Here is a 25,640-nt window from a genome sequence, read left to right as displayed (position 1 = left end):
AAGTCAACCCCAGCACGTTCACTATCACACCACTGGATAGGGAATTCAAGAGGCTGGAAACTTTTGGCAAGAGTAAATTCTCTTCCGCCAGCCTGACACTGCAGTCCATGATCACAGAGTGTCTCTTGGAACCTTATACCCAAATGGTATGGGACTCTGTTGTGCAAGTGCTGCACATTATCTCTAATGAGATCTGAGCCATTCTGACCGAGGCTATTGCAGATGGCTGGGACGCAGCAAAGTTAATAATATGCTGCGGACTGGATACAAAAGACTCACTAGGTAGAGTGATTGCTTCATCAGTGGCACTTTGTCACTGTGTCTGGCTGGGGTCAACTGCCTTCTCAGGGGATGTCTAGACATGCCTTATGGACATGTCTTTCAACAGCTTTTGCCATCGACAGTAGGGCTATCGCCAGTTGGCTGGGGCTCTCCATGGCTCTAGGCCAACTCCATTCTGCCTTTCGCTACTTTTGTGGCCATGGTAAGGGGTGCCAGCCATGTCCATATTCTCTCAGCCACCACTGCCAGCAGACTACCTTGTCCTTTCATGGTGGTGGACGCTGTTGCCACAATCCTCGTGGGACCCAAGGCCAGAGACCTGCCCATTCTGCCACCTTGGGCAGCCTCCAAACTCATTTAATATGCCCTTGCAACATCACATTGTGGCCATGGTAAGGGGTGCCAGCCATGTCCATATTCTCTCAGCCACGACTGCCAGCAGACTACCTTGTCCTTTCATGGTGGTGGACGCTGTTGCCACAATCCTCGTGGGACCCAAGGCCAGAGACCTGCCCATTCTGCCACCTTGGGCAGCCTCCAAACTCATTTAATATGCCCTTGCAACATCACAGGCAACCAATCAGCAGCAGGATCATGCACACCTACCTCACTGGCAGTCCATAACTTATGACAAACGGATGCTCTAAATGATTAAGCGGGGCTATGCTCTCCCATTCACAGAAACCACGCTCCCCGTGCCACAATCCTCTGAGCGGCTGACGTAGGGCCACCTCTCCCTGCGGTGTCAGGAAGTGCAGGCTCTTGGCCAAAGGAGGCATTGAGAGAGTGCCAACATCAGAAGTAGGTTGTGGTTGTTATTTGCGGTACTTTCGGGTGCTGAAGAAGGACGAAGGACTTGCCTTATATTAGACCTGCCCTCTTACAACTACTTCCTGAAAAAGGAGAAATTCAAAATGCTCACATTGGCTCAGATGCTGTCTGCCCGAGAGAAAGGATGGTAGTATTGGACTTGTAGGACACATTTCCTTATACCCGGCTTGTTAGCCCACAGACATTACCTGTGGCTCATGGTGGGCTCCGAGCACTTTCAGTTTGCTGTGCTCCCCTTTGGCCTCACCAGTGACCCCCGGGGGGTTCACTAAAATCATGGCAGTGGTTGCATTCCATCTGCAGAGGTCAGGGGTTCCAGTCTTCAACTTACCTCAATGACTGGCTGTTGAAGGCAGGCTCGACCCAGGTGATCATCATCCACCTGCAGACTATGGCGGAACACCTGTATTTGTTGGCGTTCACTATCAAAGTGTAAAAGTCACACCTGATTCCGTTCCAGATGCTCCCTTTCATTGGAAGCATTCTAGACACAGACCAATTCCTCACCTATCCTATGGAGTGGCACGTCCCTGATAATCAGGCTATGATTTCAATGTTTCAGTGCTATCCTGGATTTCGGTGAGACTGACTCTAAGGCGGCTGAGTCTCATGCCCTCCTGGGGAACCATGCTCGCTGGCATATGCGAGCTCTGCAGTGGGACCTGAAGTCCCCATGGGCACAGCTTAAGAGGAACCTCTCCAACCTTGTCCAGATATCGGCAGAAACTGCAAAAGACCTGCAGTGGTGGCAGACCCTTCTCCCTTCCTCGCCCAGTTCTCACAGTAGAGACAGATGCGTCACTCCTGTTTTCGGACTGCAATCTGCGAGAAGAGGAGATTAGAGGACTCTTGTCTCCAGCGGAGTCTCGTCTCCATATCGGACACCATTGCCATGTGGTATTGCAACAAGCAGAGCGGGTTGGGGTCTTGCACCGTGTTCAAAGAAGCCTAGCGCCTTTGGAATGGCTGGAACTTCAGGACATTTTCCTGGTCGTGCAGGAACTGGTATGATCTCCGAAAGCCAGGGCAGACTAACTTGCGAATGACGATTTGCTTCTTCACCCGGAGGTGGCGATAGGTCTCTTCTGTGATTGGGGAAAACCTTGGTTAGATCTATTTGCCAATGGATTCAAGCTAGCCTGGCTGAAAAGGGGTGTTACCCCGGAACCAGTCCCAGGGTACTTGTTGCCAGTTCAGGGAAGACCTGGCTTGGCAGTTCAGGCTGGACTGTTCCCATGAGGCAACGGGTCAAGACTGATTTGCATATAGCTGGTTCTGAACTGAGGTGGCGAAGTGAGCTAAAGAAGGACTGGAGGTGAGTGCATGAAAAGTTTCAGCTCTCTGTCCATCATCTCCTTTTATTTGCTTAGATCTATTTGCCACCACGAGAATGCGCAATGTCAGCACTTATGCATGCTCGAGTTTCCAATACAGCTCTAACTCTGAGAAGCATTTAATCTCATGTGGCGCTGAAGCCCTCTGTACGCCTTTCCACAGATACCACTCCTAACCAGAGTTGCCCTATATATGGCAAATTCATTTACCAGGAAACTTGGCACATCTGTAGCTGTCAGCAGGTTTGCCTGGTAGAGAAAAACCTGTTTTTCCTCAGGTAGGCAATCTATTTTGATGGAAGTGCCAAACTGCTCGGTTTCAGACTTGAAATGTTTTAAAATATGTTCTCTTGGTCTACAGCCTCAAAGGAGGAATTTTCAGGGGTTTTGGAGGTTTTGTGGATTTGGGAGAGGTCTTGGATTCTGTTAATGTCAGACCGTCCCTCCCCAGCAGCAAAATGGGAAACCCCATTCTGTGACAGTTTATGGGCCTTGGAAAGGGTAGAGGCCATATAAACCCTCAGCCACCGCAGGGAAACCACTCTCTTCAGGAGAGATATTTGAGACTAGTGGGAGGCTGGATATCCCATTTTCCAGAAGCCTGGAGGACCATAACCCGACCCGTGGTCCTACTGAGAGTGGAAGAGAGATATGCCCTACAATTCCAGCTGCCCCCTACCTGTTCAGACTTTTTGCAGGAACACCTTCTCCGACTGCAGCAAGAGGTGGCACCCCTGCTTCAGAAAGGAGCTGTGGAGTTGGTGCCAGAGGAGGAGCTTGATCAAGGTTATTAATCTTGTTAGTTCCTTGTTCCAATAAGGATGGCAGTCTCCATCCGTTCTGAACCTCAGAGTCTTCAACTTCTTGCTGTGCAAGAAGTTCAAGATACTGTAACTTGTTCAGGTGCTTATGGTACTCAAAGTTGGAGACTGGATATGGTCACTCAATTCAATTCAATGTATTTATTATGATTTAGAATTCCAAAGAATTCCACATAAAATACAAAATAAAACATCATTTCATACATGCAAAACATACAATTACAAGTTCAATTTTATACTAAAATACATCCAGTTAAAAGTAAACACTAGTCTAAGCACAACAGTGGTCGACATAATTTCAAGGCAGATGCGCTCGCAACTGAAACCGGCTTCTTTCGATTATAATACACTATGGACTATCACAAAAACCTACTTAAGTAAGGCACACAGAAGAAATAATATGCGGTTGTAATCCAATATGCAAATATCAAACAACTCAAACAGTAAAAAAGCTTCTTTTAGGGAAATAATCACAGTATAATACTAGCAGCAGGAAATTTTTATAAAGTGCTTGAAAAAGGGCTAATGCATTAAATATCCTCTCCAGAACATATGGTCACTCGACTTGCAGGATGTGTAATTCCATTTACCAATCCTGAAGTCCCACAGTAAGTACCTGAGTTTTGGTGTGGGCACAAATCACTGTCAATTTGTGGTTCTTCCCTTCGGCTGACTTCGGCTACACAAGTCTTCACAGAAGTGATGGAAGTTGTAGTCGCAAATTTTAGGTGGTTGATGATTACAGATTTTGCAGCGTGAATCTTTCTGGATTCACTATGCTGTGCATTTTTCCGCGGTCTAGTGGTTGGGTCCGGAATCATAGTCTTTTCTTTCTTTTTTTTTTTGTAGCCCAGGTGGGCATCGATGTCCCACCTTCTGGTGTACTTCCTGTGACGTCGGCACGCTTCATGCGGAAGCTCCCACCTTTGGGTGCCATCTTCAGATTCTTTTTTCCGCCGTTTGGTCTGGATCGTCGACGAAGGGCTCCAGAGTTTTTGGAGAAAAGAAGAGGAAAAAGACAAATTTTACACGGAAAAGATTGGAGAAGATACTGAGGAAAAAGATCACCAAGTCGCGACGACGAAGAAGGAGGAGAACTTTGAGATCTTCGAATTACAATGGAGAATGCCCACACAGGGGGCCCCCTGAGAGCACGAATGGACAAAACACCTTTTAAAATCTGCCGTAACTGCCACCACAAATACGTGCAGAAGGACCAGCACCCGGTCTGCAACCTCTGCCTGCCGGTCAACCACGAGAGCAAGGACTGCAATGCCTGCCTGTACTTCCTGTGACGTCGGCACGCTTCATGCGGAAGCTCCCACCTTTGGGTGCCATCTTCAGATTCTTTTTTCCGCCGTTTGGTCTGGATCGTCGACGAAGGGCTCCAGAGTTTTTGGAGAAAAGAAGAGGAAAAAGACAAATTTTACACGGAAAAGATTGGAGAAGATACTGAGGAAAAAGATCACCAAGTCGCGACGACGAAGAAGGAGGAGAACTTTGAGATCTTCGAATTACAATGGAGAATGCCCACACAGGGGGCCCCCTGAGAGCACGAATGGACAAAACACCTTTTAAAATCTGCCGTAACTGCCACCACAAATACGTGCAGAAGGACCAGCACCCGGTCTGCAACCTCTGCCTGCCGGTCAACCACGAGAGCAAGGACTGCAATGCCTGCTCCGCCTTCACCCCGAAGACACTCTGGGTTAGAGAGAGACAAAGAAGAGCAAACTCCCCCATGCAAGGAAAAAGCCAACCTCCATCGCTCCGGGACCAGGGCCTCTCCAGCGGCGAAGAGGACAACATCGCCGAGGCACCAGATGACTACACAGTCGTACAGACCGATAAGAAAACCTCTAAGGAGGTAGGAGAGGCGTTGAGCCCTAAACCCCGACAGACTCTCGAAAGCCTGAGTCAGACTCTCGAAAAACAGAGTCTAAGTCCTCGAAGGGAGCACTGGCGCCGAAAATCTCGACGGCTGCAACTGCATCCAAGGACAATCAGCCCAGCAGATCCTTCGAGAAGGACTCCCGAGCGGCGAAGACCGGCGAAAAGCCAAGGTCAGCGAAGCAAACCCCCGAAAAGGACCGCTGGACTTCGAAGGAGAAAGAGCCGAAGGTTGCTTCGAAGTCGACGACTACGTCGAAGAGATCGGCCGAAATGCTAGACACCGAAGATGCCGCCGAGATGGAGAGAAAAAAGAGAAGGCTCGAGGCCGAAATGGAGAACATCCTGCAAAGGAAGAGAGAGTTCGACGAGAAAATGCAAAAGGTTCACGATTCCGTCGAAACCGCCGAAGACTATTGTCAAAATAAATGAGGAAGAGGGGTTCGACGCTGAAGAACCGCTGAAAACTCCTGAGCCCCAGGAACACCTAGAGGAAGAGGGCCTATACTACAAGGAAGAAGGCGACGATGACCAGCGAACGACTTTCGGCTCGGCAGACTCGATGACGCAGGTCCTGAAGTGGCAGGACCTTGACGCCGAAAACCCGGAAGAGCCCGTGGGGGACGTATCCTTCGAGGCCTTCGCTGCCAGATGACATTGGGGCTATAACATGGTCATCAGGAATGCGGCAGCTGCTTATGGAGTAAAACTGGAGGAGGAAAAATCAATGGCCGACTTCCTCTTAGAGACCCTGCTCCCCACTCAAACAAGGAGTCAATTCCTCCCCATGCTTCAGAGTGTCATGGACCAAGGGAGGGAGGTGTTCAAGGACCCAGCGACCTGCAGGTCTATCATGCCTAGGATGGAGAAGAAATACAAACACTCCTCCAAGGACCCTCCCTACATCCAGGGATACGTCACGGCAGACTCCATTATTGCGGCAACAGCCAGGAAAAGGGCACACGTCCCAACATCAGGCCCACCACAGACAAGGAAAGTAGGAGGATGGACCTAACTGGGAGGAAAGTAGAGAGAATGCAGCGGTACACAGGCGCATGGCAAACTCCAATGCCCTGCTAAACCGACACCAGTACCAGCATTGGGATGAGGTCGGAGAGCTGCTTAAGCACCTCCCCGAGCAATACCAACCAAGAGCGTCACACCTGGTGGAGGAAGGAAAGGATATAGCAAATGCTTGCCTGAAAACAGCCTTGGATGGGGCTGACACCTCCAGCAGGTTTATGATGATAGGAATCACAGAAGGAAGGCATGCCTGGCTCTGGATCTTAGGCAGAACAACATTATGAGCACCCCTTTCAGTGGAGAAACACTGTTCGGGGCACCAGTGGATGAAAAGCTCACCCAGCTCAAGAAGGAAAATGAAACCGCAAGGTCCATGGGGGCCTTACAATTCAGAGGGATGAGAAGAGGTACCCCGACACGGAGACCAAACGGAAGGGGAGGAAACCAACTGGGAACGTCACACCAGACATTCCAGCAGGCCCACCAGGGTGACAATCAGGCACAGCAGGGACAACAGAAACAAACCTGGCAGTACCAGCCTCGGGCCAGTCCTTTCGCGGGAGGGCGAATGGACAAGGGCAGACAAGAAGAGGGGGCCACAACCCACCTCAAAGTGACTGTCACGCAAAGCGTGCCCACCCACACGACCCCTCCGAAGGTGAAGCACAACAAGGTCAACAAGAGAGGGTTACACGGACCAAACCTCAACGACCATGTAACACCAGTAGGAGGCAGACTAAAACACTTCTTCCAGGGTTGTAAGAAGATAACTACAGACAAATGGATACTCAACATCATACAGTTTGGATACTGCATAGAACTGGAAAAGAAACCACCAAACAGAAAACCAAAAAGGAAGGCGCATTCAGGAGAACTACTAGCGCTACTCCTAGAGGAAGCACAAGAACTCCTCCAAAAGGAGGCCATCAAACCAGTTCCATTCAGAGAAAGGAACAAGGGAGTGTACTCAAACTATTTCCTAGTACCAAAAGTGGACGAAACGCTAAGACCCATTCTGGATATAAGGTTCCTAAACAAATACATAAAGACACAAAAATTCAAAATGACATCCCTACAAGAGGTCATTCATCAGATAAGGGACGGAGACTTCATGTCCACCATAGACTTCAAAGGTGCCTACCTGCACATTCCCTTGAACAGGCAGCACAAACATCTACTAAGATTTACCATCAACAAAGAACACTACCAGTTCACAGCCCTAGCCTTCGGACTAAAATCCGCACCAAGGGTCTTCACCAAATGTCTCGCGGCCGTGGCAGCGTACCTGCGGAGGGAAGGGATTCATGTATACCCCTACCTCGACGACCGGCTAATAAAAGCAAGTTCTCACAGGGCATGCAAGGAACACGCACAGCGAGTCACCAAAACGCTGACAGACCTGGGATTCTCCATACACTGGGGGAAATCGTCAATGGAACCAGAGCAAGTGAAGATATTCCTGGGTGCACCGATCAACACCATACAGAGCAAGGTGTTCCCCAGCGACAAGAGAACACTGGCCCTGCTGAAGGAGACACGCCACTACCAGAAGGGGCGAGCTCTGACAGTGAGGACAGCGAGAAAGATCATGGTGATGATGGCATACCCAATATTCGGCTCCACATGAGACCATTCACGCAGGAAATATGGAGATGGGCTATCCCACTCAAAATAGACTTGCTAGCCATACACCTGCCAGGGAAGGACAATGTGAAAGCAGACTGGCTCAGCCGACAGACATCAGCATCCCACGAGTGGGAGCTCAATGCACAGGAAACGCAAAGACTATTACGGAGGTGGGGAACACCGACGATGACCTATTTGCAACACACCAGAATGCAAAATGCTGATACTTCGCATCCAGGCAACCAGGGGAACGATCCCAGGGGAATGCCCTATGGATAAGCTGGTCGAAAACATTTGCCTATGCTTTTCCCCCGATACCACTGATATGCAGGGTACTCAAAAAGTGCAGAACCAGCAACATGACACTGATCCTGGTGGCACCACAGTGGGCAAGGCAGACCTGGTACTCAGAAATAATGGAAATGGCACAGGGACCACCCCACAAGTTCGGGAAAAGAAAATACATACTCTCCATGCAAAACGGAGAAGTACTACATTCAGAGCCAGAGAGCCTCAGCCTAGCTGCATGGCTCCTGAAGACATAGAGTTTGCACACCTAAGGCTACCGGAGAACACCCTGTGGGTGCTACGAGAGGCAAGGAGACCTACCACACGAAGGTTCTATGTGGCAAAATGGAAGAGGTTCACACAATGGTGCAGCAAGAAAAAACTACACAATGAGATGACAAGGGAATCAACGGTGCTAAGATATCTCACACACCTGCTGAAAGCAAAACTAAGTTCATCCTCGCTAAGAGTACACCTAGCAGCGATAGTAGCCTACACAAGAGGAGAGACAGGAAAGAGCTTCTTTACATCACATGTAGTAAAGAGATTCCTGGAAGGGGCAAAAAGGATCACACCACCTAAGAGGATGCCGCCACCGGCATGGAACCTTAAATTAGTTTAAACAGAACTTATGAAAGTGCCCTTTGAACCCATCCATAAGGCCGCACTACAAATGCCAACAATGAAGACAGCCTTTCTGGTGGCAATCACCTCGCTGCGCAGGGTAAGCGAGCTGCAAGCACTAACGCTGCAAGAACCCTACATCCAAATACACAATTACAGGGTGGTAATGAGAACAGACCCAAACTTCATGCCAAAGGTGGTGTAAAGGTTCCACATGAACCAAACAATACAGATACCGAGCTTCTTTCAGAAACCATGCACAAGCGCAGAGAGGGCACTGCACACTCTGTACGCTAGAAGGGCAGTAATGCATTACATAGAAAGAACGAATGAGCACAGGAAAACAAAGCAGTTCTTTGTGTCCTTCGCAACTAGTTTACTGGGTAGACCAGTAACAAAAGACACCATCGCACGATGGATCGCACTAACGATACAATTCTGCCACAAACAGGCAGGGCAGGAACTATCAGAGGAGGCACAAGCCCATTCTACCAGGAAAAAGGGAACAATAATAGCCTTCCTGGCTAACACACCGGAAATATGTCTGGCGGCAACATGGGCTTCAGTGCACAAGTTTACTAAGCACTACTGCGTGGATATAAAAATGAACAAAAAAGCACAAGTAGGACAGAAAGTGCTTCAACATATATTCAACAACCAACGCTCATCTTCCACCCAGCCGCCACACACATAACAAACCGTTACAAAGTCTATGCACAGCATAGTGAATCCAGAAAGATTCACGCTGCAAAACGAATAGTTTCTTACCTGTTGGTGTAGTTTTGCAGCTTGAAGATCTTTCTGGATTCACTAGCAAACCCACCCACCTCCGCCAGAAAGATGAGGCAGGAGAAGAAGGTGGAAATACAAAGAATGAAATACAAAGAGACACTTTAAGGGACAAAGTGAAAAATCATTTATTTAAGGAAGTACTTGAAAGCATTACCAAGGATTCACAGACAGAACACAAAGCATAGAAAAAAGAATCCGAAGATGGCGCCCAAAGATGGATGCTTCCGCAGGAAGCGTGCCGACGTCACCGGAAGTACACCAGAAGGTGGGACGTCGACGCCCACCTGGGCTACAAATAAAAAGAAGAAAAAAAGAAAGAAAAGGCTACGATTCCAGACCCAACCACTAGACCGCGGAATAATGCACAGCATAGTGAATCCAAAGAGATCTTCAAGCTGCAAAACTACACCGACAGGTAAGAAACTATATGGCCTGGGCTTCTCAGTCAGTGTGCTCAAATTTCACCTGGAGCCATCTTATATCCTGTTTATAGGGCTATACTTAATAACCTCTTCGGCCAAACCTTTCCACCTACCCAGAGGATGCGGGACGTACATGAGTTGTTTCTGCTCTTCTATGTGTGTTCAGATGTGGTATATTAACAAGCAGGAGGTAGTAGAGTTCCAGTCTCTCTGTCAAGACCTTCCTAGGCTTTGGTCTTGGGCATACAAGCACAGAACGTGGTTGTTGGTGATTAATCTCACAGGCTCGTTGAACACTATAGCTGATGACCTGAGTCAGCATCCTCTTGCTGTTAATGAGTGGCTTCTCAACACATGAGATTATAAAGAGAATCTTCGGCCAGTGGGGTATGCCCATTGTGGATCTTTTAGCCACTCGTTCCATTACACATTGCCTAAAGATCTGTACCCTCCAGCATCCGGTGCAGGAGGCTTAGGACGTATTTCAGTTGAAGTGGAACTTTCCTCTTCACTACATGTTACCTCCCATACCGTTCATTCCTCGAGTTCTGAGAAAAATCTGCCAAGTCCTGCCTCAAGTCATCTTACTGGCTCTGGCTTGGCTGAGAAGGGTGTGATATGTATCTCTCCATGTGTCCCCTTGATCAGTCCTCCTCTCAGGGTGCATGTTCTCTCCCAGTACAATGGGCAGGTCCTCCACCTGAATTTCCTACACGTTTATGGGTGGGAATTGAGCATGGACACTTAACTGTATTCTAGCTACCTGATGATGAATCTGTTTATTCCGGGAAGTGGCACTGGTTTGATGCTTGGTGCGCAAATCACCGGATTTACCCCTTGAAAGTACAGCTGTGCGACATTCTCAGGTTCACATTCATATGCTCAGGAAGCATCAACCATGTGTATGGTGAGGTGTCTCTAGTGACACTGTCAGCCTTCCTTTGTTTCCCGAATCAGCCATCCCTTTTTAAATACCACCCATTGTTTTATGATTCTTGAAAGTTCTAACCAGTATGCTTCCTACCACTCCTTTTGTTTTGCCACAGTGGGATTTGAATCTGGTTCTTACTTTTTTTATGGGAACGCTGTTCGAGGCACTTCATTGTTGATCCTTAAGGCTATTAACCATGCAGTCATTTTTTCTAGTTCCATTACTACGGCCATGCGTGTCAGTGCAAGCACTAAGCATCAAGCAAACCTTCACCACTTTGTATCCTGACAAGTTGGTCTTCAGAACCAGAGCTGCTTCCTCCCAAAAGTGGTGACCCTTTTCCATCTGGTCCCATCGTTCACTATTTCATCCTTCTTTTCTCTCAATTTGCCCTTCAAAGGAGCAAACTAGGCTGCCCAAGCAGAATCTGAAAAGGGCAGTGAACTTTTATATTGACTGCATGAAGGACCTCTTTTTGAATGACCAGCTCTTCATAGGCTATGTAGGTAGCAGAAAAGGAAAACTGGTGCAGAAAAGGATCTCGGCTATGGGGATTATTTTGTGCATTAAAATCAGCTATGTCATTGCCCAAAAAGAACCATAGGAGAGCATGAGAGCAAAGTCCTAAACATCTGCCTTGGCTAGGGGAGTGCATAGGTGACATCTGCAAAGCAGCCACTTGGTCAAACCTAACACATTTACCATGTACTATTGTTTAGGATTGAGAGGTGAGAAATGAAGGGCAGTTTGCCTGCTCTGTACTACTGGACTTCTGGCATAACCATCCATCAAGGTCCTCCATTCTGTAGATAGGTATTGCTTGGGAATGTATTCAAGAGGTGAGTAATCAGCAGGTAGAAGTATCCATCAGAAGAAAAAGTTACTTATGTTTGGTAACTAAATGTTTGAGGCATGTGTAGCTGTGGATACACATGTTGTGCATACTCCTGCCATCTAGTGTTGGGCCCATATGTGTGCAAGTTGTTTTTCTTGATGAAGTCTTTCAAGTCACGAGGTACTGTGGCTCTTCCTCTTGCTGGTAATGCTTATGGTCATTGACTACATTGTTAGATTGTTTTCTTTCCGCTGTCTGGTTCGGACTTGTGCTTCCATGCTCCGGTTCGGCACCATAGCAGTGCTCTGTTCGGTCTTCATGGGTTCCGTCCCCCCATCTGTCTGGTTTCTCAATCGCGTTCCACTTTTCTTTTTCTCTTTGGCCGACAACTCTACCTAAGACCAGGCGACTTTCAGGTTGACTTCAGCCCCACGTGGACCTTCGCCCTTCGGGCCTCCTCTTGTCTTGGAACCACGTCCACCCATCCACGATGATGGAGCGGATGCCATTCTACTGCTGCTCGTTAAATATCCTCAGGCAAATCTCCATCAAGTCTATATTTTGTGACTGACTTCTGAGCACAAGGAGGTTGTCTGTGACGCTTGCTGCTCCTTCTTCTCCAGAAAGACGCTCCATGACTTTCAACTGCTCAGTGTCTCGAAGTTGTGTAGAAGCGGGGATGATACCACAAACCTCTTCAGTCCCAACAACATTAAGGGGAAAGAGCACGCAGAACTGTTGGCTGCAAATAAGGAAGCTTTCTTCCACGCTGATGTCTGCAATTTGGAGATTGAGGATCTTCCTCCAGCGCAGGTGGTCGTGAGTACAGTACTCCCTCCCCCTTGACACCACTTGCAAGCTGAGCAGCCTCTCTCCAAGGGTTGGTCGGCCGCTCTGGAGCACCAGAGACAGGCTTTTGGGCCACCACTGACTTCGGGCTACGGTCAGCACCAACCACCACCTTTGGACGTAGCATCCAGTTCTGTCAGGGGGCCAAAGAAACCACTGAGGCCAACTGATTTGGTGCTGCCCGCACCCACCTCAGAGCCTACCTGACCATTGGAGCCATTACCTTCGGTACCGAAATCTGCACCTGAGCTGAGAGCCTCGGCGCCGACCAGCAAGCCCGTCCTCTGCTCAGGTGCCGTTGAGCTGATCTTCCATAATCTCCAAGAGGAGATCAACACACTACAGAGGCACTCAATGATGCATCCCCACACGGGCTAGATTCTCGCCTGCCCTCCAGGGACTGATTTCAGCCTTTAAAACATCAGCTGTCCTTCAAGGAAGTCTTGGACATGACAACTCCACTCACCCAAGCAGTGCACAAAAGTTGACAAGGCTACTAGCCCTTTGCCTGTCACTCTCCCAACACCAACTCACCCTGTTTTACAGCACTCCCCTTCCCCACCACTCCTCCAGACTACCCACTTCCCTATACACCTCATGGGTCACGTCGCTCAGACATTGGTGGGGGGCGGGCCAGGGGAGGGCATTCCTTCAACATTCCTCCGCAAAGCAATCCCTGGGACTCCTAGGATGCTAACCTACCGATGGACACAAATCCCAACCTGTATCCTGCCTGACCCTCCCTCCTGACGACTCCATGATCTACCATGAACTATTTGGTGGGGCTGCTTTCTTCCACAAGGTGAATCTCCACACTGAGCCTTTGGAGGAGAACTCCAATTTGAGACTCTGTCATGCACCCACCACTCCACCCAGTACCTCCCCAAGCTTTGGGGCATGTTGCGTCACACCCCTAACATCTGTCAGGACCCCATCCACACCTGCATTATCACACCCAGAATAGACGAGAAGTAGAAAACTACCCCTACTGACCCCCCTTACATTTGTAGACAGCTCCTTGATTGTCACTACCTTCTGTAAAGGGGCCAACTCACAGACTATTGCAGATGCCAGATAAAGAAAGCTAACACATAGACGCTGTGGGTAAGAGGGTAGCTGTGCAAGTGGCCAACAAGTGGTGGATTGGCAATTCTATTGGGCTGCTCTCCCAATATGACAGTGCTTATTCGGACAAGATGGAGGAGCTCTTACAGCATCTCCCAGAGAAGCACAGAAAAAGGCTTTTGAGATTGTCTCTGAGGGAAAGCGGATCTCCAACATCACCATCCGCTGTACATTAGGTGCTGCGGACACTGCTGGCTGGGTGTTTGACTCTAGTATGCTTCTGCACAGTCATGCATTGCCAGCATCTGTTTGGGCTTCTGGTTGACCAAATGCTGGAAAAAATCAAAAAAGATACATTGATGGCGAAAGCAATGGGTGCCCTTCCGAAATCTGCTCCTTTTGATGCACTCTCTGCCATGAAGGCTCAAAGACCACCTCCCTTGAGGCCTCCGTTTCTTACCCGAATCCACAGCCCTAACAGTCCTCTCCCAGGGGCAACCTTAGAGGGTCCTACAGAGGAAACCTCTGAAAAGGCAAAAGTAAAGGTGGCTTCCCTATGGAGCTATCACCACCTGTAAACCCCAGGCTTATACCCCCCATTCCCGCCCCCGCCACCGAACACACCACTCCTGCCGGGGAAGGGGGGGGGTCCTTCTTAATCGCTTGGCGGAATGTCACCTTCGACCAATGGGTGCTGGATATTATCCAACATGGTTATTGCCTGGAGCTCATTTCGACATCTCCCACCATTCCACTTGGCAAACACAAACTCTCCCCAGAATACCACTCAAGCGGAGGGCGATTGGAACAATCTAGTGTTAATCGGCCGCTGAAATTGTCGTACCCTGCAGTGATGGAACATCAACAACCTGTTGTAGAGGTGGCTTTTTCTTGACCCAGTTCCACATAGAACCATAGCAATGGCCGCCTTCCTTACAGGATGCAATGCGTGTCTACTGGACCTGACTGGATTCACACTGACCGTGGACAATCACCAGGGGCACATCATCAACTACCTGGAACTGCTAGCTATTCACTGTCTGTTGAAGGCTTTCCGTCCTCACTTGACTGGCAAGGTTGTCCTCATCAGTACAGACAACATGACAGCCATGTATTATCTTCAAAACCAAGGTGGCACCTGATCTCCCCAGCTTTCTCACCTAGCCCAGAGCATTTGGCGGTGGGCTCGCTGCCGCAAGATCCATCTGCTAGCGGTGTACCATTCGAAAGTGGACAACAACTTTACCAACTACCCTGGCAGGATGCTGCAACAACTCCACGAGTGGGAAATCCACCCTTAAGTCCTCCGCCAGTACTTCCGCCATTGGGGATTTCCCGAGACAGAATTCTTCGCCTGGACAGAAAAAAGCAAATGCCCAAGCTTCGCCTCCAGGTTCCCACACCCACATTCCAGTGGCAAAGCATAATGGATGAGTACTGGGCAGGGATTTTTGCCTACGCTTTTATGCCTCTCCCACTTCTTCCATATGTGATTCGGAGGCTTCAGCAGACGTCTCGCAGACTCATCCTGGTGGCTCCCACATGGGTTCACCAACCCTGCTTCACCACTCTGCTCAAACCCTCAGTGGTTCTGCACGAGAGGCTCCCTAACAGGCTGGTCCTATTCACGCATAACCATGGACAAATCATGCACCCATACCCTAGGTCTCTCAATCCTGCTATATGGCTCCTGAAGTCCTAGAATTTGGGTACCTTAATTTTCTACCGTAATGTATGAGTATTCTCAAGGAAACATGCACTGCTACTACCTGTGCTTGTTATCCTGCCAAATGGAAGAGGTTTGTGTACTTCTGTCGCTCAAAACACACTGATTGTTTAGCAAGCAAAGTGCAGGACATTGTCTGTTATCTACTTCACATGCAGACATCTGGTTTGGTTTGCACTTCCATATGGCAACACCTAGCTGCTGTAACTGCCTAGCTTCAGAACAGACAACCTATCTCCCTGTTCAGAATTTAATCTTTTACGGGGGGCCTGAAGAGAGTCTTTCCTCCTCCGGTCCACCAGCCTGACAGGGAACCGCAACATGGTACTGCCAAGTCTTACTGGCCCTCCTTTCAAACCTCACCAACTACCCTGGCAGGATGCTGCAACAACTCCACGAGTGGGAAATCCACCCTTAAGTCCTCCGCCAGTACTTCCGTCATTGGGGATTTCCTGAGACAGAATTCTTCGCCTGGACAGAAAAAAGCAAATGCCCAAGCTTCGCCTCCAGGTTCCCACACCCACATTCCAGTTTCCCTCTTGAAAGGAGGCATATCTGGTTGCCATCACTTCACTCTGGCGTGCCAGTGATCTTCATGCACTGACCTTGGAAGAACCTTTCTTGTAGAAACGCAATGATAGGGTTGTCCTCTGGACCATCCCCAAATCCCTCCCTTAGGTGGTATCACAGTTCCTCCTTATTCAATTCATTGAACTTCCTCTCCCTTTCCCTCAACCTGACTCAGTTGCAGAACGGGCTCTTAATACTTTGGATGTTAAGCGAGCCATCATGTACTACATTGATAGATCTAAACCATTTAGAAAGACACAACAGCTATTTGGTGCTTTATCCAAATCACACAAAGGGAAGGCCCTATCTAGATCAGGCATTGTGAGGTGGATCGTAAAGTGCTTCCAGACATGCTATGCTAAATTTAAGAGGACCTTGCCGATTCCTCCTAAAGCCCTCTCTACTTGAGAGAAACGGACCTCTGTGGCCTCTCGGGAACATTCCAATAGCTGACATCTGTAATGCAGCTTTCTGGTCCACACCACATGCTTTTACAAAACATTACTTTGAGGATGTACAAGCCTGCCAAGGTTGGCCAGGCAGTATTCCGAACACTTTTTAAATGTACTGTAGCTCCCACAGCTAGCCACCACTTTTGGGAGGACTAATTTACAGTCTGTGCACAACATGTGTATCTACAGCCACACATGCCTAGAATGAAAAATGTTAACTTAGCCAGTAAGCAGCTGTTTATGGCATGTAGTGCTTTCGATTCACATTCACCCACCCTCCTCCTTGGACACCTGTGACCTATCTCACTTTCCTCTTTTTGCATGGAAATCTCTGTACATCGGTTTGCTTCACATTACATACTCGTCCGCCGTGTGAGAAAACAATCTAACAATGGAGTCGATGACCATGCCCAGTACCAGCAAGAGAAGTAGTCACAGTACCTCATGACTCGAAAGACTTTTTAAAGAAAGAAAATCAACTTGCACATCTGGCCTTAACAGTACATGACAAGAGTATGTGCGCCGTGTGAATCTACAGCTCCACATGCCACGAACAGATGCTTACTGGCTAAGTAACATTTTCCTTTTGGCGCATTCTCTTTGTAGCTGCAGATTCCTCACTGATCCCTCCCAACGCATTGTTTGATGGTTATGGGCTCAAATAATAAGCTTCAAATTTTCTGTTGTTGCACTACATATCTTATCCGATGTCATTCTCATTCTGCTGCTGTGTGTAGAGGTGATTTTTCCTTATCAGACTTTCACCTAGAGCAAGAGAGAAAAAGACATGAAAGGCAGTAAGGAGGAGGAAGAAAGTGATGGATAACCATTGACAAAAGAAAAAGGCAGGAATGAAAAAGAACCTGCAGGGGTGAGATAAAAAGGCAAGGGGTGTCTGGTGTGGATAAAAGACACCTAAGGTGTGATCAGGACTACGCACCCCTGGTATCCAGCACCCAACCTTCGATTAAACTGGCCACCGGCTTCTGAACAAAACTTTGGACCCCTGCTCTTATGTGTTTACAAATTAAGCACATGACTGACAGTCATGAGGCATTTCACCTGTCAGTTTAATCACAGCATGTTATAAGAGACTAGCAGCCCGTCCCGACGTTGTCCGGGTATGAATTGCTGCCGTCCAGTAGTATATTGTTTTGTAGGATTTCGTTTTGATAGCATTTCTTATCTGTGACAGGCCTGTGAAACGCTCCGATTCACAGTGCACTGCTGATGCACTTAAGAGTGCGCGTTCAGTAGTGTGTGAACTCGAGTTTCCCTACTTTATTTTTCCTTGCAATATTATATAGCGCGAACTCAACAACATGGCATGAGCACAATTTACATTACAGAAGAACACATTCATTTGTGGTAGGCACGGGGAGACAAAGCGATTTGCCTGGAATCACAGGATGTTGAGCTGATGCCGAGATTCGAACGTAGCTCCCCAGCTCTAAAGTTCGCAATTCTAGAACTTGTGGCGGAGGTGTGTCTAAAAGTGTATGTCGGTGCTGGCCATCAATGAGAGAGACCTGTGCATTTTTCAAATGAGTGGTGAAAAAATATGAGTATGTTGCTGGAGATATGGGCCCCCGTGCCACCAATGTCCTTACCGGGGAGGGTAAACACCCATAATCTGCAACTTTCTTTCCGCTTACCATCACTCCGCATACTTTCATTACGAAAGTACCATGACTCCGCAATGCCATTATAACGCATGGCATTACATTTTATATGCTTTTACCACGCATACATTTACAACGAAATTCGTTGTAAATGCATGAATGGTAAAAGGGTGTTTATTTTTTTAATGTTTGGATAAGGTAAGTATGAGTATAGGGGTATATGTTTTGGGGTACTGAGGTATATGTTTTGGGGTGTTTGGGTATTTTAAGGGTTCAGATATAGTTTTGGGTTATGGGGTACAGGGGTAGTTTTAGGGTTTAGGGATAGGTATGGGTTTTGGGGTACAGGGGTATTTATAGGGTTCAGGTTTGGGTTTTGGGGTATAGGGGTATTTTTAGGGTTTAGGGGTAGGTTTCGGTTTGGGGTACAGGGGTATTTTAAGGGTTCAGGGCTAGGTTTGGATTATGGGGTACAGGGGTATTTTTAGGGTTCAGGGCTAGGTTTGGGTTTTGGGGTACAGGGGTATTTTAGGGTTCAGGGGAAGGTTTGGGTTTTGGGGTACCGGGGTATTTTTATGGTTCAGGGCTAGGTTTGGGGTACAGGGGTATTTTTAGGGTTCAGGGGTAGGTTTGGGTTTTGGGGTACAGGGGTATTTTTAGGGTTCAGGGCTAGGGTTGGGTTTTGGGGTACAGGGGTATGTTTGGGTTTTGAGGTACAGGGGTATTTATAGGGTTCAGGGCTAGGTTTGGGGTTTGGGGTACAGGGGTATATTTAGGGTTTAGTGATAGGTTTGGGTTTTGGGGTACAGGGTATATTTATAGGGTTAAGATGGGTTAGTGTTTAAGGGTGTTGGGGTATTTTAAGGAGTAAGGGTGGGTTATGATTATAGGGTGCAGGGGTATTTAAAGGGAGCAGGGTGGGATTAGCACACAATATGAGATATGGCATGAAGGGCGGAACGTACCACACGCCCCCAGCGTTTGTCACGCCCCCAGCACACGCCCACAGCACAACGCAGACATGCCCACAAGGGACTACTTTGCTGGCACGGTTCTTTTACCTTTTAAATGTATATGGTGGGCGTCTGCATAGCCTATGTCCTTCTGCTGCAACTGCCCTTTCCAACGCTGTATTGGGTGTTGTGATTGGTGCTGTGGTTCCTGAGATTACCCGCCTCAAAGGTTTGGGCTCTCTCTTTATTATATTAGTATAGATGACCTGTAGACCCCTAGATATTAAACTACCAAACAGTCCATGGAACTGGGTACACAAGGCTCCTCTATCCCCTCGAACTGACAGTGCAGAATTTCCCAGCCCCTCATCTTCCTCTAACCTTCACCCATGCTTTGTGATTTTGAGGAGTGTAACTCCCCTAACTTTTTCCTTAAGATATACTGTTAATACATCTTGCTGGCCTGTTTCATGACCATTTAAAAATGAGTAAACATTAAACTATCCACCCACTCCAGAGCCCCTGCAGCTCACATAATTGCCATGTACCTATCAGACATGGGTTCTGTGCCCTCTCTGGCACTGTCCGCTTTGAGGGAGTTTGAGTCCTCTCTTGCCTAGTCGCACCAGGGGGGGGGGAGCTGGGGGGGGGGGGAATACCTCCTGCCATAGCATGCTGTATGGCTGCCTTCTGTTCCTGCATATGGACTCCATTGATGGCTTGATCCACTCCTTCTTTCCCATCACTTTATTCCAGCCACATCCACTTTGTGATATTTTGAGTCCATTCTCGAGCACACTCCTCATGCTGTACCATTTTCATCCACAAAGCCTATATATATTTTTCCTTCTGTCAAGGGCATCAGTTTCTCTGTATGTGATTTTCTTATTACCCAGCGACACGCCCTGCTTAGATCTGGAGTCAGCTCAGTCCCAGCTTTGGTGCAACACCACCCTCACCGCCTATTTGTCTTCTTGCTAGACTCCTGAACGTGGAGATGCTGCTTCCTTCTAGAGATACTGGTGAGGTTGTGATCCATCTTCAGTCCACTAGGAGGTTGCCATTTCAGTTATGTCTTGCAATGGTGTGTGTGGTCATGATGCATACAGTTGTTGTCTGCTTTATTGCCTCAGACCAGACTCATTTTGTGGCACTGTCCTTTTCCAGAGCCCATAGGGATCTCTCTGTGCCCAGGAACTTTTTTACAAGTGAGGTTGTCTCCAGTGCGCTCGCTGCTAGGCATCACCCTCTTGTGGGTCCTTCTGCTAAACTGAACCTGTGCTCATGGTCTACCAGCCACAGATAGTTGTTTTGGTACGTGCGGGCTGCCATACTGCTTCTTTAGGGGTCCATGGCACAGGCCAGATGCTGCTCCTACTGGCTTGCCAAAAGTGACGTTTTAAGGCCCAGGGCCCCAGTAATTTAGGGAGCTCTTTATAGAGCCAGCTCTGTCATGCAGACAATCCTGCCTAGATGACCTTGAAGTATTTTTAGCAGATTGTTTTTAAAAAACGTTTTCCTTCCATTTATTTTCAATATGAGTGACGTGTAGGAATCTATTACAGGTATTTTGCCGAGGAATGTTGTGCTTATGTTTTTCAATACCATGCAACAGCCACAAAAAGTTGATTTTAGCATGATAATTGTGCCATCCATTCATGGTGGATCTGTTGAGTCGGGTTAATTCACCATCTTGCTCTGGCGGCCGCAGCACTGCGCCGAAGAATCTTTAGCCCCCCTCTTCTCTAGCCTTTGGGCCGTCAAGGCACCAATAGTGGTGGGAGACCTTGCAAATTAACAGGAAGTGCTGAGCCAAGGCTCGGATCCTAGAGCTTGGTCACGAGCAGAGCCCGGAAAATGTTTGCTATGTAAACCATATCAAACATCATGTAAAATATGACACGCCTTTAAACATGAACCATTTGAAAACTAACAGGCAAGGCAGTTGTCATGTAAACTCTGTACATGGCCGAGATTATAATAGGACAAAAATACAGTCCTCTAAATCAAACACAGTAGGTTTTGTACAACTTTTATTCAGAAATCACAGATTTGAAAGTGTTTTATTAAGCGATAATGAAGAAAACAGAGTTTGGCTGAAATAAAATATTTGCACAAACTCACACAATTTAAGCGGTAAGGCGTGATTTATCCTGATTTTCTGGTTTCACTTTGTACAAATCAGCCACTAAAATGGGTGTCAATATGTGTTTTTTTATGTAAACGCTTTGTTTTCACCTCTTTGTGCATTTTCAGCAGTTTGTATGTAGAACAAACTTGACCAATCACATTACACCAAGTCACATTAATTTTTTTTAAGGCATTGTGAAATTAAGTGATTTGTCCAGAATCACGGGATGCTGAACCAGCGAATTGAACCTGGTTCCCTAGTTCCAAAGTCGGCAGCATCGGCTGTAATGCCACATTCTGGGAAGAATACAGAACTGTCCATAGGGTTATGAGTTATACCAATACTATAAGGTGGAGTTGGCAGTGTTTGTGATTGCTTTAGTAGTGTTTCCCTCCTGGCTGTACCTCTCCTCTATCAGTTTCTTTTATGGGGCCCTTTAATCTACAGTATAATGTCTACTGGTACCCATAAATGTGATTCCTGTAAAGGTGGGGGGGAGGGGCGGATTTGACATTATACGTGTTTCTAGACCTGAAAAGTGATTTCCTGTAGAAAGGACTAAATATAAATCCTACATGCCCCTTGTACCAATTAGACATGTATTGACTCATCCAGCAAGCATATTCCTTCATCTGTTCGCCCATGTGTAGTAGGTACATTTGCTCTCTATGTATATTTTACTTGCGGGCATGGTTACTTATTTTCAGGGCGCATAGGTGACCTGTCTTTTGTCCTTTATACCTCTCTATACGCGTTAGTCTGTGCCCATGACTGCTTATTAGTTAGATGTGTGCATTCACTGTAGCCTATGCATGTTGTCTGTATACGTGTAGTTGGGCTCTTTCTAAGCACTCGCATTGCGACACCGAGAAGGAAAATAAAGCATATATGGAGGCAAGCTGATTTGCGCAAAATGCCACACCTTGGTGAAGTGGAAAACCGGGATTAGAACCCGTATGTCCCTGCTCCTGGCCCGACGATTTATAATTTGATCAGTCGAGCTCATCCGCCCTCGCATCATGGCTGGGCTCCGAATACACTGAACGACGCCTATCAATCATTAGCTATCCACAGCTGGAATCAGTCTGAAGTTTGGAAGGAAAGGGTCTGTGAGTTTACTAAGAGACATTTTCCTAGCGTGGGGTGACACATTGCAGTTGAACATATGTCGAAAATTAAGGTGCTGAGGCGTTTTACTCACTTTGCCAACAGGCAAGAACAGAAATGTAGACGGACCGGGATTTAACATTCCGTTCATTCCAGTGACGCTCTGGCAGTTTGCAGTTCATAGGGGCGCTGCCCACACCAGGCACCCGTGTGCCCCTGGCAGAGCGCCCTCAGACAACGCTGCCTCAGGATGATGCGCACAGGCCCTTTGAACTTCACTTTTTCTCTTAAAGAGCTCCGAAACTCTCCCAACACTATTTTGTATCTTTCCAGACTGCGTTTTTATCGGAGAATGTTCGATGTTACATTTACAACATTTATTCTTGCAATTTTAGGGCATGAAAAAAAGCAACAGGACTGAGGCGAAAAAGATGGGGCCGCTGAAGCTGGCGGCGCTGAACGGGCTGACGTTGTCGCGCATGCCCTTAGAAGACGACGGAAAGGAGGAGCCCGCCCAAGCGACCAACGACGAACGGGTATGTGTGTGGCCCATGATCAATCTGTCTGCTCACCAGGCCCGGCTCCAGGAATTTTTATTTGGGTGGGCCAAGGATACATTTGGGTGGGCCACTACCGTCCCAATTTGTCGCATCAGGAGGTAGTCAACAAGCCATAGATTACATCATATATACTTGCCAAGAGTCACCATGATACAAGGATTGCTTCTGTGTGTATACAGAACATGTGGAGAGTTATTTATTGGTGCTCCATCACTGACCTCTTTTTCTGTAGATACCTTTACTTCCACCCTCCACCAGTGCCCCTCATCTCTCTGTATCTCCCACCCTCCCCCAGGACCTCCTCCTCGGATTCCCTCACTGCACCCTCCGACATTTGCCCTTCATCTCTCTATCTCCCCTCCTCCCCATGACTTCCTCCTTGGATTCCATCATTGCCACCCTCCACCAGTGCCCCTCATCGCTCCATAGCCCAGCCCCCCCCCATGACCTCCTCCTTGGATTCCCTCATTGCCCCCCTCTACCAGTGGCCCTCATCGCTCCATAGCCCAGCCCCCCCCCCCATGACCTCCTCCTTGGATTCCCACATTGCCCCCCTCTACCAGTGGCCCTCATCGCTCCATAGCCCCCCCATGACCTCCTCCTTGGATTCCCTCATTGCCCCCCTCCACCAGTGTCCCTCATCGCTCCATAGCCCAGCCCCCCCATGACCTCCTCCTCGGATTCCCTCACTGCCACCCTCCAACAGCGCCCTTCATCTCTCCAAAGCCCCTCTCCCTCACGACCTCCTCCACGGATTTCTTCACTACCACCCTCCACCAGTGCCCCTCATCGCTCCATAGCCCAGCCCCCCATGACCTCCTCCTTGGATTCCCTCATTGCCCCCCTCCACCAGTGGCCTTCATCGCTCCGTAGCCCAGCCCCCCCCCATGACCTCCTCCTTGGATTCCCTCATTGCCCCCCTCTACCAGTGCCTCTCATCGCTCCATAGCCCCCCCATGACCTCCTCCTTGGATTCCCTCATTGCCCCCCTCTACCAGTGGCCCTCATCGCTCCATAGCCCCCCCATGACCTCCTCCTTGGATTCCCTCATTGCCCCCCTCCACCAGTGCCCCTCATCGCTCCATAGCCCAGCCCCCCCCATGACCTCCTCCTTGGATTCCCTCATTGCCCCCCTCCACCAGTGGCCCTCATCGCTCCATAGCCCAGCCCCCCCCCATGACCTCCTCCTTGGATTTCCTCATTGCCCCCCTCCACCAGTGCCCCTCATGGCTCCGTAGCCCAGCCCCCCCCCATGACCTCCTCCTTGGATTCCCTCGTTGCCCCCTCCACCAGTGGCCCTCATCACTCCATAGCCCAGCCCCCCCATGACCTCCTCCTTGGATTCCCTCATTGCCCCCCTCCACCAGTGCCCCTCATGGCTCCGTAGCCCAGCCCCCCCCCATGACCTCCTCCTTGGATTCCCTCGTTGCCCCCTCCACCAGTGGCCCTCATCACTCCATAGCCCAGCCCCCCCATGACCTCCTCCTTGGATTCCCTCATTGCCCCCCTCTACCAGTGGCCCACATCGCTCCGTAGCCCAGCCCCCCCATGACCTCCTCCTTGGATTCCCTCATTGCCCCCCTCTAGCAGTGGCCCTCATCGCTCCATAGCCCCCCCATGACCTCCTCCTTGGATTCCCTCATTGCCCCCCTCTACCAGTGGCCCTCATCGCTCCGTAGCCCAGCCCCCCCATGACCTCCTCCTTGGATTCCCTCATTGCCCCCCTCTACCAGTGGCCCTCATCGCTCCATAGCCCTCCCCATGACCTCCTCCTTGGATTCCCTCATTGCCCCCCTCTACCAGTGGCCCTCATCGCTCCATAGCCCAGCCCCCCCATGACCTCCTCCCTGGATTCCCTCATTGCCCCCCTCTACCAGTGGCCCTCATCGCTCCATAGCCCAGCCCCCCCATGACCTCCTCCTTGGATTTCCTCATTGCCCCCCTCCACCAGTGCCCCTCATCGCTCCGTAGCCCAGCCCCCCCATGACCTCCTCCTTGGATTCCCTCATTGCCCCCTCCACCAGTGGCCCTCATCACTCCATAGCCCCCCCATGACCTCCTCCTTGGATTCCCTCATTGCCCCCCTCTACCAGTGGCCCTCATCGCTCCATAGCCCCCCCCCATGACCTCCTCCTTGGATTCCCTCATTGCCCCCCTCTACCAGTGGCCCTCATCGCTCCATAGCCCCCCCATGACCTCCTCCTTTGATTCCCTCATTGCCCCCCTCTACCAGTGGCCCTCATCGCTCCATAGCCCAGCCCCCACATGACCTCCTCCTTGGATTCCCTCATTGCCCCCCTCTACCAGTGGCCCTCATCGCTCCATAGCCCCCCCATGACCTCCTCCTTGGATTCCCTCATTGCCCCCCTCTACCAGTGGCCCTCATCGCTCCATAGCCCAGCCCCCCCCATGACCTCCTCCTTGGATTCCCTCATTGCCCCCCTCTACCAGTGGCCCTCAACGCTCCATAGCCCAGCGCCCCCATGACCTCCTCCTTGGATTCCCTCATTGCCCCCCTCTACTAGTGCCTCTCATCGCTCCATAGCCCCCCCCATGACCTCCTCCTTGGATTCCCTCATTGCCCCCCTCTTACAGTGGCCCTCATCGCTCCATAGCCCCCCCCCATGACCTCCTCCCTGGATTCCCTCATTGCCCCCCTCCACCAGTGCCTCTCATCGCTCCATAGCCCCCCCCCCATGACCTCCTCCTTGGATTCCCTCATTGCCCCCCTCTACCAGTGGCCCTCATCGCTCCATAGCCCCCCTCATGACCTCCTCCTTGGATTCCCTCATTGCCCCCCTCTACCAGTGGCCCTCATCGCTCCATAGCCCCCCCATGACCTCCTCCTTGGATTCCCTCATTGCCCCCCTCTACCAGTGGCCCTCATCGCTCCATAGCCCCCCTCA

The 25,640-nt window shown here is 49.4% G+C and overlaps 1 protein-coding gene across 2 annotated transcripts in view; it reads left to right on the top strand.

Moving 5' to 3' along the window:
* Positions 1 to 25,640, top strand: part of PTPN21 (protein tyrosine phosphatase non-receptor type 21) — a 369,019-nt gene that overhangs the window by 228,720 nt on the left and 114,659 nt on the right. For both annotated transcript variants that reach the window (XM_086937623.1, XM_086937622.1), the window contains one exon: positions 22,570 to 22,710. In XM_086937623.1, the coding sequence (XP_086793749.1) occupies positions 22,570 to 22,710 (141 nt within the window). The remainder of the gene's footprint in view (positions 1 to 22,569; positions 22,711 to 25,640) is intronic.

This window comes from Lissotriton vulgaris, chromosome 9 (genome assembly GCF_964263255.1).
Source record: "Lissotriton vulgaris chromosome 9, aLisVul1.2, whole genome shotgun sequence".
NCBI classification, from domain to species: domain Eukaryota; kingdom Metazoa; phylum Chordata; class Amphibia; order Caudata; family Salamandridae; genus Lissotriton; species Lissotriton vulgaris.
This window is presented reverse-complemented; position numbering and strand designations above follow the sequence as displayed.